Source organism: Melozone crissalis, unplaced genomic scaffold (genome assembly GCF_028551555.1).
Source record: "Melozone crissalis strain CALT ecotype California unplaced genomic scaffold, PUWL_Pcris_2 ptg000009l_1, whole genome shotgun sequence".
In the NCBI taxonomy this organism is placed as follows: Eukaryota; Metazoa; Chordata; class Aves; order Passeriformes; family Passerellidae; genus Melozone; species Melozone crissalis.
This window is the reverse complement of record NW_026535787.1, coordinates 5,525,846-5,538,950: the sequence shown is the minus strand read 5'-3', so window position 1 is coordinate 5,538,950 and position 13,105 is coordinate 5,525,846. Positions and strand designations below refer to the sequence as shown.

At 47.0% G+C, this 13,105-nt stretch overlaps 1 protein-coding gene across 3 annotated transcripts in view; it reads right to left on the bottom strand.

Annotated features, from left to right (window-relative positions):
- The window catches only part of ILDR2 (immunoglobulin like domain containing receptor 2), a 38,782-nt gene that overhangs the window by 13,523 nt on the left and 12,154 nt on the right, over positions 1–13,105 (bottom strand). For all 3 annotated transcript variants that reach the window (XM_054270493.1, XM_054270494.1, XM_054270492.1), the window contains exons 4-5: positions 4,739–4,795; positions 282–428 (exon numbers count right to left, since the gene is read on the bottom strand). In XM_054270493.1, the coding sequence (XP_054126468.1) occupies positions 282–428; positions 4,739–4,795 (204 nt within the window). The remainder of the gene's footprint in view (positions 1–281; positions 429–4,738; positions 4,796–13,105) is intronic.

Sequence of the window (13,105 nt, the reverse complement as noted above, 5' to 3'; positions counted from 1 at the left end):
GACCCGCAACATTCACTGACACAACAACAACTTTGGAATGGGAGCACGACACTTTGGAAAAGTAGGCACAGCTGCCAAGGCAGGGAGGGCTTGGGGAATTACATTTGTAATTAACTTTGAGCATTCAACCATTGAGTAATAGGTCAGATGCTTCACTCCCTAAGAACCAGTTCTTTAGCCAAGCAAAGTGCTCAGGGCAAAGGAAACAGTATTAGCAGATTCTCCTCCTGTTCTGCCAGGGAGCAGAAGTAGCAGGGCAGATTTGCAGCAGGGTCACTCACGTGCCCGGGGACAGCAGCAGGACTCAGGACAGCAGGGGCAGCGGACGTAACAGCAGCAGCTGTGTGGGCAGCACTGGCACCAGCAGATCCCCACCAGGAGGAAGAACAGGAACGCCCCCAGGATCACCAGGCCCACAAAGACCCACTCTGGAAAACAAGGGGAGAAAGGGAGATAGTTACAGGACTGCACTTGGCTGTGGAAGAGAACGTCAGCAACATCCTCCCAGCAGAGAGCATGGGGACAAAACACACAGGTGAATAACAGAAGCGGACCGACTCCCTGTGGGTCTAGGACTGGGTCTACTCCTCCTCTTATGTCAGAGTAGAAATGGCACATGACAGTGAGAAATGAGCTACCAAAATGTGGTCCCTTTCCTGCAGCACAGAGGCAGGAGCCCTGGCTCCCCAGCCAGAAACCGTTCACCCCACAGCAAACCTGCGCCAATGCCGCAGGACGTGCTCCATTAGCACTTGGCCCTCATCAAAGACTCATTCTTCTTGGCCATGTTCATGCCCTGCTTATGTGTTTGTTCCCTAGCCACATTCTGGTTTTAATGGGACAAACCATGGTGAAAAGCAGGCTATAAATAGCCCAGCAAACGAGCCAGGCCTGCCCCTTCGCAGCGAGGCCTACGCGCGCAATTATTCTTTTGAATGCGCCGAGCGAGCATCCTATTCAGGCGCCACTGCCAGCCAGGAAACCTAACAACCACTTTTTTCTTCCCCCATTGAAGCCTCAGATCATGTGTGCCAGGCCCCAGAAGGGAGCAGCTGAAAAACCCTACAAGTGAAAGCACGCAAGAGCTGGCCCACAAAAACCAGGATGGGGCTTAAAGGGGAAAGGGAGGGAGAAAACGTTTCTCAGACTTTGCTGCTGGAAAATGTGGTGGGAGCAGGGCTCAGCTTGTGCCAGGGCAGCACCTACTGCCACACAAGAGTTCCACAGACCAAAGGAATGATCAGTGAGCACATCTGGATCAAGAAATTACAAGACTCTGAACATACAGGAGGCCTGGAGTTGGTTTTAAATCAGAGAAATGCACCAACCCATCTCAAAGCAAGAGACAGGAGTTAGCAAGAGATTTTCCCCACTGCTGGTGGGGAAAAGACTTCAGGTGTACCCAGGTCGTTATTCAGCCACCCAGGAAACATGGCAAAAAGCAAATAAAGACATGGTGGGGCTGCAGAGGGAAAGGATGTATCCCCACTTCGGATTAAAAAAAGCAGCAGACCATTATTTCCAAGCAGAAGTCCAGAATTCACTAGAGTCTCCTGGTATGGTATTATTTGAGATTAAGAAGTATTGACACAAGGATTGCAATGTGCATGAATAATCACACTGGAAAAACAGTGCACTCCTCACCTGTGTTGCTAAGCTAAAAAGTCAAGTAAAAATGTTTCACTTTGACCATTCAAAATAGAATTTTTCCTAGTTCTTAATACAATACAAAAATAAGAAGTGTCATTTTTGATCCATCCACAGCATTCTGTTTGAACAAAAGTATGATTCTTTACTTTGCTGAAGTTTTCCTTAACTCTTTTACAAACAATTCCCCTTTTTAAAAACTGCCATTTTGAAATCTAGAATTTAAAATTTCCTTTGAAAAATGTCAGTCAAAGATCTGGCATCTACAAATCAACACTTCAGAAGTGTGAAGTGAAATTTTTTTAGTCCTTTAGTTCTTTTTTGGCTGACACACACGAATTTCATTTAAATTTGCATTTAATTTTGGTTCCTGTGGAATAATATGTTGGGGTTGAACTTACTATATGCTGAGAAAAATTCAGCTAACAAGTAAGGAAAGGGCAGAAGGGAAGCATTCATGAATGGGAAAGCAAGAGTTGAGAGATTACTGACCCAGTCCCTCAAGTTCTGCTTCTAGCAGCTGTTTTGCTTAATATTTTCATAAATTACCTTGACATAGAAAATAAGAATGTGCTAAAATATCATGACAGTAAGCAGTAGGGATGCACTAAAGGCTGGGACAAGTTATACAAAGGGCCAGTTGTCCTTGGATCTAAAATAGGAAATGTGAAATGCAGTATTATCCTGAATTTCAAAGTATGCAGTGTCACAGGTTCAAAGATAAGAACAATTTATGTTCTGAACAGGACTTCACTGGTTGAGAAAAACTGAACAAGAGAAATGATCCAGTATACATAGCATTACTGTCACCACTCATGCAATACAGCCACAAAAAATGGCAAATGTAATGCTAGGCCAAATAAGGGAAGAATTTCCAGCAGTATTAAGAAAATATCTGTGCCATCACACAATGCCTCCTCTGCACTTAACTTCATCTGGAGTTACTGATGTTATACAGCTCTGGTCATCTTTGCAGCAGAAAAGATGAATTTAGGCCAAAGCCAACGGAGAGCTGGGATTTTTTTGAGGGATGAAGGGACTCTGGAGCCTGCCTGGCAGCAGGGGAGCTGAAGCCTGCTGAGTTACTCTATTAAACAGAAGGCTGAGGGAAGATGTAGCTCCTGCCTGTAAATATGGTAGGAGGATAAATGCAGCAGGAAAAGCAGGTATTATAGTTAAAGATCTTACATAAATGGACAGAAATAGATGAACAGTGATGTAGAGAGAGAAGCTAAAAGAAGCCCATCAAAGAAAGTGGGCCAATGGGAAAGAGAAAGGCCAAACCTTAGGCCACTCCTAAACTTGCTGATCTTACAGAAAGATGAAATTACATGGTACTGGGGAGAGAATGCAAGATAGTGAGCCAGACTATCCTTTCCAGTCCTGTACTTCCTAATCTGTGCCAATCTAAGCAACATCTTAGTGGCTTTTTCTTTGTTCTGCTCTCATCTTGTTTTCTGCAACCACCATGGACACAGAGAAAGAGGTGAAATGGTCCTGCTTGACAAAGTGGCCAGCTACAGCTATCCAGTCAAACTCAGATGTCAGCTCTCCAGAGCTATTAGTGAACAGTTCACAACCACTCCATAAAGGACAAAAGCCTGGTAGAGGAAAAAACAGACAGCAAGTCCATTAGAAGTGTATCTGTGGTCTCCCTGAAAGCATCCTAGGAGTACAAAAGGGGGTCAGATTAGTGTGCACACTGCACATTGCAGGATACTCACTAAGCATATAAAGTGGATGTTTGAAATCAGTGTCCCAGCCACAGGGACCTGTGAGTCAGGATTTTACTTCACAGGAAGTTAGACCATTTCCTTTTCTGATGAGGTTAACAAAACAGCAAAAAGAGCCTGCTGGCTCTTCCTTTAAAACAAAACAAAACTGGGATTTAACCAGTTCCCAATACAACTGTGTAATGCCGAGATTCAAATGACTACCAAGCTGACATGCTCTGTGTCCCCCTGTCTGGAAACAACTGGTTTGTGTTCACAGAAGTATCTGCTTTTCTTTACTCAGACAACACCAACAGCTGAATTGTGGTCTGCTGCTGCATCTTACACTTTCTTGTTGTCTACCCATGCAGTGAGGGTGCCAGAAAGATATCTGGCCTACACACCATAATTTTATACCCATTCAATAAAATTCTAAATAATGGGGGGAAAAGAGTTAGGCAATAGAGAATCAACTGTTATCTATCTGTGCTGAAAAGACCAATCCCTCTCCTGCCATGCAGGAATTCTAGGGAGCTTTGGTTTACACTGGAGGTGGGTGAGTGTCTGCCTTCTCTCTGTTTGCATCTCTGGGACAGGCTCTATAATAGCTTCACACATTTATGTGGAGTTGCATTTTTGCACAAACGTGTGAAAGAAACGCTCCTCGGGCACCACCAGGGAATGATCAGATGACTCGAGGGCTAAGTATTCTCACAGCTTTTCCCTTTCAAGAACAATCTGTTGCACAGCCTCTGTCTCTCTGTCTCCTGTGCAAGCAGTGCCAGCACTGGTGGCTCTCGCTAGTTTTGGCTAGCAAGGGATTTATCGTGGGCACGGAGCTCTCGCGTCGGGCCCAGCCACCTGATGCCACCAAGAACATGGCCTGGCCGTGCAGCACGAGAGGGGCTGTGCCACTGATGGGGTGCTAGCCAATGCTCCATCCCCAGCACCTGCTGTGCTACCATCTGTGCTGATGCTGGAGCAGAGCACAGGCCAGCTCTGGGGAGCTGAGTGACTGCACAGCTGACACACAGAGCCACCATGCAAGGCTGAGGGGTCTCCCAGGCTGAAGCACATTTTCCTCTGTGCTAGCAGGGGGAGAGCAGAGAGCTTGAGAGAAAACGTCCCCAGAACAGCTCTGGCATTTCTGCTCTCACACTGATGCTGGCATGACATCACCCATCTCTGTATGTGGCTCCCAGCATCAGCTCCCTGGGGTCCAAACCCAGCACTTTCCCAGTAACTGAAAGGCTTTTCTCTTTAAATCCCCATGTAAAACACACACACAAGTGAAACATACACCACATAAAGATGCTGCAGAAGGATAAACAGACAAGATGACAGAGGAATGGATGATTAAGGGTGAAATGACTGAATACCTGGCATAATCTCCACAGCAAAACTGGGCAAGAGATCAGCAAGCAGCCCTGTCCTGCCTAGAAAAGACAGAAGGAGGAGAAGAAGGAGAGAGGTTACTGCAAGAAAAACACACTCCCCAGCCCCTGCCTTAGCCTCCAGCTCCCTTCCTCATCAGCCCACTTGCACTCTGTATTATGTGAATTCCTATCAACCACAGATGTCATCCTGCTCGATGCCTCTGCACTTCTGCCATTTCTGTGTCCTTGCATTTTATCAGCAGAGCTGGGGGGAAAGAATCTGGAACAGAGCTTCTCCAATCTAGGCACAAAATGACAAGATAAAGGAGTCCCTTTAGCATGGTTACACATGGTAACATCTTCCTGGAGTTATGCTCTATGCATGCAAAAGCTCCTGGAAATGCATAACAGCCCTTAAACAAAAGGACACAGTTTATTTTTGAAACATACTGATGTAGTTTCTACAGATATGAAACATCTTTAACTTAACCCAAGGCTATTGATAAATCAGCCTCATGCTTCCAAAACCCATGGATGCTGCTCTCCATGTGGGGCTCTGTGAGTGCACTGACAACTCCAGGAAAGGAGCCTTGGAGGAATGCTGTGCATATCTGCTAATTATTTGGAGATGCACGAGAATTATTTGGTGAGACTGCGTGACAAAGCCAACACCCAATGGAAACAAACCAGCCAGGGAAGGATTCGTGTAGAAATTTTGGGATCACTTTGCAAAAGAAAAAGGAAACAAACAAAAAACAAAAAAAAAGGCAAGTCAGCTTCAAATTTATAATTTACAACCAAATACAAACAAACAAACTCCAAGCCCAAAGGCAGCTTGGTGCCTGTTTGTTTTGGCACAGAATGCCTGGGATATTTCCAGTACACAGCAAACATCCTGCACAGTGCTCAGCTGTAATTTACTCACACCTGTGCATTGGCAGAACAGCCCAAAGTGCAGCTGTGCTGTGAACTCTCCCATAGGGCCCCAGGATCATGCTGGGATTTTAGAAGACATGCATATGGTAGGAGAGCTGCACTCTGAAGAGACACACGTTGTGGGCATTACAAAGGAGCAGCTAAGGGTAAGCCAATGCAAAAGTGGTAGAAAACTACCTTTAACCTCCCCACACGCCCTCCAGGTCCTGCACTAGCAGCACTCAGACACAGTGATGAACTGGATCCCAAGCTCCTCGGCCTCTAGTCTGTCCTTGAAGGTTTTTACAATCAAATTCCCACCAGCCGCTTTTTCTCAGTGCTTCAGCAGGGGCTCTGCAGAGATCAAAAATCCACAAGGAAGCCTGCTGGAGCCATAATGAGTGTACCATGACTACAGGCAGTGCTTTGCAATTCATCAGAGCTCACTAGTACTCACAGGAATGCCCGTCCTGATGAAGTGGTCCAGAATCCTTAGCAAAAGGTAGCATGGTGATGCTTCACATAACTGCTCCCCATCTACCACTTTGAGGGAGGGCTCCTGCCACCAGTCTGCTGCAACATTCTCATCTACATTTACAGGGAGTTTCATGACATTGTTTGCAGTCCATTTCCTGGAAGGATTAAGTGTCCAAGCCGCTCACAACTAGCTTGTTATGTTCCACGTGCATATTAATTATATTCCTTTTTTTGATAAATCAATATGCAATTCTTTTGCAGGCCTTTTGTGCATATGTGAACAGCACCCACATGAACCACATGCATGCAGAATATGGGCAGACATGAGCATGTAGCTCACCTCCCATGTGTTATTACCTCTGCACAAGCTCACATGCAGCCCTGGTGTGAGAGCAGATGCCACCAGACAGATTGCTGGAGGTACACAGCTAATTTAGGGTGTCTATTTGCAGTAAAAAAGGCAAGGAAGTGACACCTTTAAACAGCAGAAACTCCTTCCCAAATGGTCATTAATAAATGGGTGCCTGCTTTATTTGGAACCTACCTGGAGAGCCTCAAACCCTGCTAGTGCTGGGTACCTACTATCTCCAAAAGGAATCACATCCCCAACAGGGAAAAGGCATCCCTTAATACAACAGTGCCTGAGAGCTTGGTTAACAAACAAACACAACCAAAGCAGCTCCTCTGTGCTACCCACAAGCAGCCAGTCTTCCTGCTTGTGCAGCCTCACTTGGCTTGTCAGAGATCTGCCTGGGGAATTTGCATCCCTGCCTTGCCAAGGGGACTCACAAAGCCCTGGGGGCCCCAGAGCCCCCAGCAGGGATGCACAAAGCCTGGGAGGAGCCGAGGCAGCAGCAAATCCCACCACAGCTCAGCCTGAACTCTGCCTGCCTCGCCCAGCCCAGCTGAGCACAATGCCCACCCCTGGACTGCCTGCCCCAGCAGCTTCCACAGCTCAGCCCCCTCCCTGCCCCAGGCTGGACAAATCCCCTGATTAACCCTTCCTTCAGGGAAGCCAGCAGGCTGAGGCTGCCTGTGGTTGCCTCAGCAACAGGAGGCTCCCTCCACTGTCCCTCATTGAGGGCAACTTCCCTCCCTCTGCTGCTGCTGCCAGCAACAAGTGGAGCAAAAATCCCTCTGTCCTGCCAGCCAGGGGACACAGGGACAGCACTGCCACTGGCTCTCACCTCCTGCCCTCTGCAAGCCTGGCCCACACAGGCACAGCCCAGAGCCTGTGGTGGCCACAGAGAGGATCCCAGGGCAGCAGCCTGGTGGGTCACAACTGCCCAAAACAGAGAGCAGGGCATCCTTTTGGATCCACAGCTGTAAGAGCAGGCAAGAGGCAGTCAGAGCACCCATGGCCAGCATCCACCCATCTCTCCATGCCTAGGATGCTCCTTCCATGGGCTTTAAGCTCGCCTCCTTCTCTTGTTTCTTTCAAGTTTTTAAGTGGATGCTGGGGGTCGGTAGCAATTGGTGGAGAAGAAACAATTCAGTAAAACATGCTGCCAAGAGACCATCTGGCCACACCACCTCTGCACAGAGTTCTGCCCACCTGAGAAGGGGCTGCAGGCACCCTAAGCCATGGCTGGGCACCACTGCTGGGTCACAGATCTGTGCCCCCACCCAACACAAGCTTTGTGTCCTCTGTGCAAGCTCCCACCACCGAGGGGACAGAGGGAACAGACAGTGGCCCCGTTTTCCAGGGTTGTCCCGGGTGACTGTGTCAGAGCTAGGAGCTTGTCCTCATTCTGCAAGGATCTGGGACACGTGGCATCTCTATTCCCCCCGTGCTGCTGAAGGGTTTTACCTGCCCACAGTGGCCTCTCACCAGGCACCTCACACGCCCCAGGCCCCTGCCAGCCTTGAAATGCAACGGAGCTTGCAAGCACCCCATGTGCACTGGCAGAGCACAGGAGGAGGGATGGGAGAGGAAAAGCTGAGGGGATGCAGAGCAGCTCCAAGAGGTGCAGACACACAGCAGAGGCCAGCGAGGACAGGAGTTAATACACAGCAGGCAGGCAGGCGACAGAGCAGTGAGCAAATAGCAGCGGAGCAGGGAAGACCTGGAGTCAAGCACACAATTAGCAGAGACTCTGCAGAGAAGAGACACAAAAATAATTAGGGTAAGTGGTGCAGCTGAAAAGAAATGATGGCATGAATAAAGTAGGCGCAGGTGCAGTCAGAAACATGGCAATTGGGTAAATATGGGAACATGGCAAATACTGGCAGTTGCATAAATGTGATAAATATTGGGTAACTATGGCAGGAACTGCTGAACTGTTTTCCTGTTTGAAGGCTGCTTCCACAGCCCAACCTGCTGCAGTGTGATCACAGGACACAGCAACTACAGAGGGAATTATTTCCTTCTCAGTGGTGGAAGACTTTGCCAAGCCATGTCACAGCAAGAGGCCCCTGGCAAGGGACACTGGCCTGAGGAGAGGCTGGAAAGCACAGGAGAGGAAGTGTGGCCCTTGTAAATCAGCCACTTTTCCAAGGCAGCTGCTGTGAGATTTACTGGGGGAGCACGGCTCTGCAAAGCGTCCCTCTGTGCTCACTCTGCTTGGAGTAAACTTTATCCTTTCTTCCCATCCTTCCCTTCAATTGGAGGGAGAAACAGCAGCAGCCCCTTTTGGAGATCAAAGTTTTAGCAGGCAACAAAGACCTCCGAGGAGGCTGTTGCCATGGCTGCCTTGGTAACCGCGGTCTTTTAATCACACCGGTCTGCTTTGTGAGCAGCAGCGTGTGGCTGTCGCTGGCAAATAAGAAGGAAAACAGGGGTAAAAAACCTTGGTAACAAGTAGCACTTGTAATGGGTGTGAAATAAATAATCAGGAGTAGGCTGGGCTAGGATGAGGGGAACTGGAAGCAGGTTGCAAAGGAGGCAGCACAGTGGTCTGGGGCAGTGCATCCCCACTTTTCCAGGATTTTTAAGAGGAAGTTTGCAATCACTTCCTTCCCCTGCTGGCACCACCCACCTCTGGTCACAGCTCAGGGCTGGGGAGCCCTCTCCATGGAGCTGCTCACAGACATTTTCCCAGCTGAGATGTGGGCCAACACATCCCCAACACAAGGCCACCAGCACAACTCTGCCAGCTCCTGTGACCGAGCACTGGCTCGGATGCTACTGGCAGCTCTTCAGCAAATCAGAGCAAAATCCTAAAACCAACATCATATAAGGGAAAATTCTGCCAAGAACTTTTCAATCTCCGAAATCATGTCAAATTTCATTATACAGTCTCTCCTGGCATAGAAGAGACTCCAAACCTGGCTATATTTATACCAGCTATTGAGTCATTTTGCTGAGTAAGAACTGCCTTATTAGCATTGCACACCATACAAACGTGTCCCAGTGGAGATTTATCCCCACTGAAAGTCAACACATGTCTCTATTAGCACATTAATTACTGTACAATATGCTGTGTGGATATGTATCTACATTCTTTACTTTACATTCTTTACTACTATTACTATGGGTGTGAGACTTTTTAAATTTTGGGTTTAGCCTACATGGATACTGGCTGGTTATATAAACAGCAGAAAATGTCAGCTTACCGATGTTATTTGCCAGCTGTCTCCAGAAATTAACACAAACCTCAAGTGCCAATTGTTGTTATTTAAAGCATAACAATGGGAGAAGCTTCAGCTTCTTACTTGGGGAATTTCAGGTCTGTCAGACTGACCTTGGTGCTTGGGAAGGTTATGGAATAAAACACAGCACATACAGGACAACTAGAGGATCAGAAGGATCCAGCATGGGTTTAGGAAAGGCAAGTCCTCCTTGACCAAGCTGATCTCCTTTTATGACGAGGTGACCCACCCAGAGGATGAGAGAAAGACTCTGGATGTGTCTTCCTGGACTTAATAAAGCCTTTGAGAATGTTTCCCACAGCATTTTCCAGCCACAGGCTGGGGAAGAGTGGCTGGAAAACTGCAATGAAAGAGGACCTGGAGAGCTGATCAACAGCAGCTGAACATCAGCCAGAGCATGCCCAGGTGGGCAAGGAGGCCAATGGCATCCTGGTTTGGATCAGGAACAGTGTGGCCAGCAGGAGCAGGGCAGTGATTGCCCTGTGCTGTGAGGCCCATCAAGTCCAGTGTTTATGTTTGGGCCCCTCTGAGAAAGGCACTGAGGGGCTGGAGTGAGTCCAGAGAAGGGAACGGAGCTCGGGAAGGGCCTGGAGCACAAATCTGATCAGGAGTGGCTGAGGGTGTTTAACCTGAAGAAAAGGGAGACTCAGGGGGGACCTTACCACTCTCTACAACTACCTGAAAGGAGGGTGTGGAAAGATGGGTTGAACTCCACTCCCAAGGAAGAAGCGACAAAATGATAAGAAATGGCCTCAAGCTGTGCCAGGACAGCTTCAGGTTGGACATCAGAAGAATTCTGTCACTGAAAGGGTGGTTAAGCACTGGAATGGGCTGCCCAGGGAAGTGGTGGAGTCATCATCCCTGGAAGCGTTCAAGAAACAACAGGATGTGGCACTTAGTGCTACGGTTTAGTTGAGGTGGTAGTCATCAATCAAAGGTTGAACTCGGTGACACTGAAGGTCTTCTCCAACCATAATGATTCTATGATTCACCATAAAATAATATTTTACTGATACACAGTTTATGTAAAATTAGCTGCTGAATTGGATGGAAAAGAAAGCTGGCAATATCTGTCTAGCAAAGTGCACAGATCACTAAGCAAAGCATCAAACCAACAACTGGAATTAGTGGAGTACTTTCTAGCCTCTTCCAGAACCTCCCAGGGAATGGAGTCACTGTTTTGTGAAGCATGTCTAAGCTATGTAAAATCTCAGAATGCAAACATCACCGAGCTTGCACAGACCTATGAGTTCCAGGGTGCCCAGCTGTGCTGAGCCGTACGTTCAGGCACTGCTCTTTAGCTCTTCCAGCTTGGGAAGGGAGCAGTGTAGCAGCTTCCATAGGTCCCTGCACCTGGTTAGTGAATTCCGGCTCTTGGGAAGGCTTATTGGGCTGTATGCAAGGCCATGCAATGAAGCTGGACTGCCTCCATGTGTGAGCTGGTGACACGAAGCCAGGATGACACTGCCACTGCCCCGTGGCTCTGGTTTGAAGGTTACTCCAGGCACGCTGCATCCCTGCACTGGCACACGTGCAGCTCCCTTCAGAAAGGCTGCAATGAATTACTTCACTGAAGCCCATTGACATTCTCATATAAAAAAGCAATACACAGGGGCTACAAATAACAATATGATTAATAGCACTGCCTGTGTTTCAAGAAGCAGGACATTAGCTGCCAGCTACTACAACAGCAATGTAGACTTTCATCAAGTTAGGATTGAGCCTTTTAGATTCAATCACATTAAAAAGTTTAAAAATTAAAATGTATAAAGTTTCAAAGGGATTCATTAATGCAGCTGTAATGTCAGCAAAGGTTCTCCTTTTCTAATAAAACACATGAGTGCAGGGAGATTCACTTGATTCCTGCTGTGGAATTGCTAAGTTCTGCACTAGTCTGCAGCAGAAGCAGAGTTCATACAGCTTCCACCACACTACATCCTGTTTGGAGATTCCAAATGCCATCAAAATGCACATATATCAGAGAATCAGAGAGTCTTGTAGTTGGAAGACCTCTGAGATCTTCGAGCCCAACCTGTGATCAAACACCACCAGACCATGGAACTGAGTGCCACATCCAGTCTTTTCTTAACCACCTCAGAGACAGTGACTTCAACACCTCCCTGGGCAGCCCATTCCCATGTTTAACCAACCTTTATGTGACAAAATTCCTTCTGATGTCCAACCTGAAACCCCTCCCAACAGAGCTTGAGGATGAGGCCCAACCTTGCTACAACCTCCTTTCAGACAGTTGCAAAGAATAATAAGGTCTCAAGTACATTTTTAAAATATAATAAATATGTATTTTTTATTTAAATTCTCTCCTTACTCTAGAAGAGGTTCACCATCCCAATCTCCTGTGTTTCTGAGACAGAGGTTGCCACTCCTCTTCCCTCACCTGCATTGATTCCCTTAGAGAGGGTTAAAGTCCCTGACTAAACAGAAGATACTGAATGGTCTTTTCAGCAAAGTACATAATAAACACATGCCTAACATCAGGTATGCTTTACAAATCCTATCAGCTTTGCTGAGCACAAATGGATATAAATAAATGCTTGTATGCTTTTCTGAAACAGGCGTGACATGAGGACAGCACATGGGATTCTCTGATGCTGACCAGCAGCTCTGAGTGTCAACATGACACATCCAGGTAACAAAACCCAACTTGCAATCCCACCATGACCCAGGCTCCCTGGCTACTCAAGAGGCCACTGAAGGTCTCTGTGATTGCTTTCCTAGGAAAAAAGGAAATGCTGTAATTTGCCCAGGTTTTAGATTTTGCTCTAAGTCGTGATAAAGTGCCTTTTGATCAATTTTTCATGGTATGATTCACTGTATAATAGCAGGCCCCTGCACTTCTAGCTAAACAAACTTCCATTAATTTATTGATGCTATTAGTATGATATCTACCATTTTTGCTTCTCAGTCCTTTCATGGTTTCAACATGGTATTAAACTGCCCTTTTATCCTGGCATTAATATGAAACCACTTGAAGGGATATTTTTTTATTTCCTTTTCCATTCTGATTTTTCTGTCACCCCAAGGATAACATGAGCGGATAGAACCTCTGCTCTATTCAGAATTCTAATTTATGCTGAAATCATGCAGCAACCCCAAAATAAGCAATGTAAATTGTATCTGAGAGACCACTGTCAGCAGGGAGCAAACAGCAATGTGCTCTGGGAATCATGGCATCTCTCACACACCATCCCTCTGCTGCTCCAAACACTCTAACAGGGAATCTGGGTTCCACCCAAAGAGCAGCAGAACAGCAAACAAAACCCTTTTATCACATGTCCTCTAGGACTGTAAAATTGCTGCAACCTACATCTGTATTCAGTGTCTCCCTCCAAGCAATGGGAACAAAAAATATCCCAGAATATGCAGAAT